This window comes from Manis javanica, chromosome 11, assembly GCF_040802235.1.
Source record: "Manis javanica isolate MJ-LG chromosome 11, MJ_LKY, whole genome shotgun sequence".
Taxonomy (NCBI): Eukaryota; Metazoa; Chordata; class Mammalia; order Pholidota; family Manidae; genus Manis; species Manis javanica.
The window spans coordinates 2,866,899-2,868,409 of NC_133166.1; the positions used below are offsets into that span (position 1 = coordinate 2,866,899).

Sequence of the window (1,511 nt, forward strand, 5' to 3'; positions counted from 1 at the left end):
TAATGGCACTAATGAGAAACCATCAGGACACAAAGATCCCCACATATGATAGGGGCATGTGAGCAAATTCAGATGACTGATGGCTTCAAGTAATGCATTCCACTGAGCCTCCTTGATAAATACGATTAAGGGTGTTTTATCACACCCCACAGAAACATGAATGGTAACAAGAAAGAATGCATTTACAGAAAAATATGCATGCATATGCACAAATACATAGACACTGGAAAGCTTATTCCAATAGTTGAGAATAACACAAGCATCATTTTAACTCAAATTCTAAACCAGCTGTTCTTTACTCCCACAAACCTTACCTGGTGTTATAGCCTATTATCCCCTAACTTATTCTGCTGTACTAAACTTTTGCATAATTATTATGTTTATAACTCATTTCTTTTCCTCAAGTAAGAGAAAACTGTATTTTTCTAATGTATTTAGAGCATTTAGAAGTATGACTGTACATAGAACTTCTAAATATATGTTGAACTCTTATATTTTTCCCCGGAAAGAACACATAACAGTGTTTAACATTGATAACCTAATTCAAGGGACTACATGGTACAACGACCTTAAGAAAAGATATTGCATAACTTTTTCCATATCCTATGTAGAGCATATTTAACATCTTTGTTCCTTAAACTATAGATTAAGGGATTTAACATGGGGATAATGAGGGTGTAAAATATGGAGGCCACTTTTTCAGTGTCAAAGGAATGACTGGACTCAGGTTGCACATATATAAATATCAAAGTCCCATAGAACACTGTGACCACTGTCAGGTGGGACCCACAGGTGGAAAAAGCCTTGTGTCTGCCCTCTGCAGAGTTCATCCGAAGAATGGCTACAATGATGAGCATGTAAGACACAAGAACTATAAGAAGAGATGAAATCAAATTGCAAACTGAGAAAATAAAAATAATCAATTCAATTTCATGTGCATTTGAGCACAGCAAAAATGACAATGGGATACAGTCACAGTAGAAATTATTGACAATATTATAGCCACAGAAGGGAGAATTAAAAATCTTTATTATGACCAGAAGAGAAATAAATGTGCCATAGACATAAGGGACTGCAACCAGCACTTGACATACCCTTTGGGACATGATGACTGTATACAGCAGAGGGTTACAGATGGCCACATAACGGTCGTAGGACATTGCTGACAGGATGAAAAGTTCACTAACAATGAACATAGTGTAGAAAGCTCCCTGTGTGGCACAAAAATAAGAGGAGATTGTATTTTGTTCCACAACAAAACTTACTAACATTTTGGGTCCCACAGCTGTTGAATAACCGAGGTCAGTGAGAGCCAGGTGTCTGAGGAAGAAGTACATGGGGGTCTGGAGCCTGGGGTCCACCTTGGTGAGGATGATCAGGCCCAAATTGCCCAGCACTGAGATCACGTAGATGGTGAGGAAGAGCCCAAATAAGGGGGCCTGCAGCTCAGGGTGGTCTGTGATCCCCAGGAGGATGAATTCACTCAGCACTGTTAGATTGTGGTTTTCCAT

General features: G+C 38.9%; 1 protein-coding gene across 1 annotated transcript; it reads right to left on the bottom strand.

Moving 5' to 3' along the window:
• Positions 1 to 569: 569 nt before the first annotated feature.
• Positions 570 to 1,511, bottom strand: LOC108386529 (olfactory receptor 8K3-like). Its single transcript, XM_036996786.2, has one exon. The coding sequence runs from the start codon at positions 1,509 to 1,511 to the stop codon at positions 570 to 572; it is 942 nt and encodes a 313-aa protein (XP_036852681.2).

Excerpts from the sequence above, each read along its gene's own strand:
- LOC108386529 (XM_036996786.2), bottom strand. The coding sequence starts at position 1,511 with ATGGAAAACCACAATCTAACAGTGCTGAGTGAATTCATCCTCCTGGGG.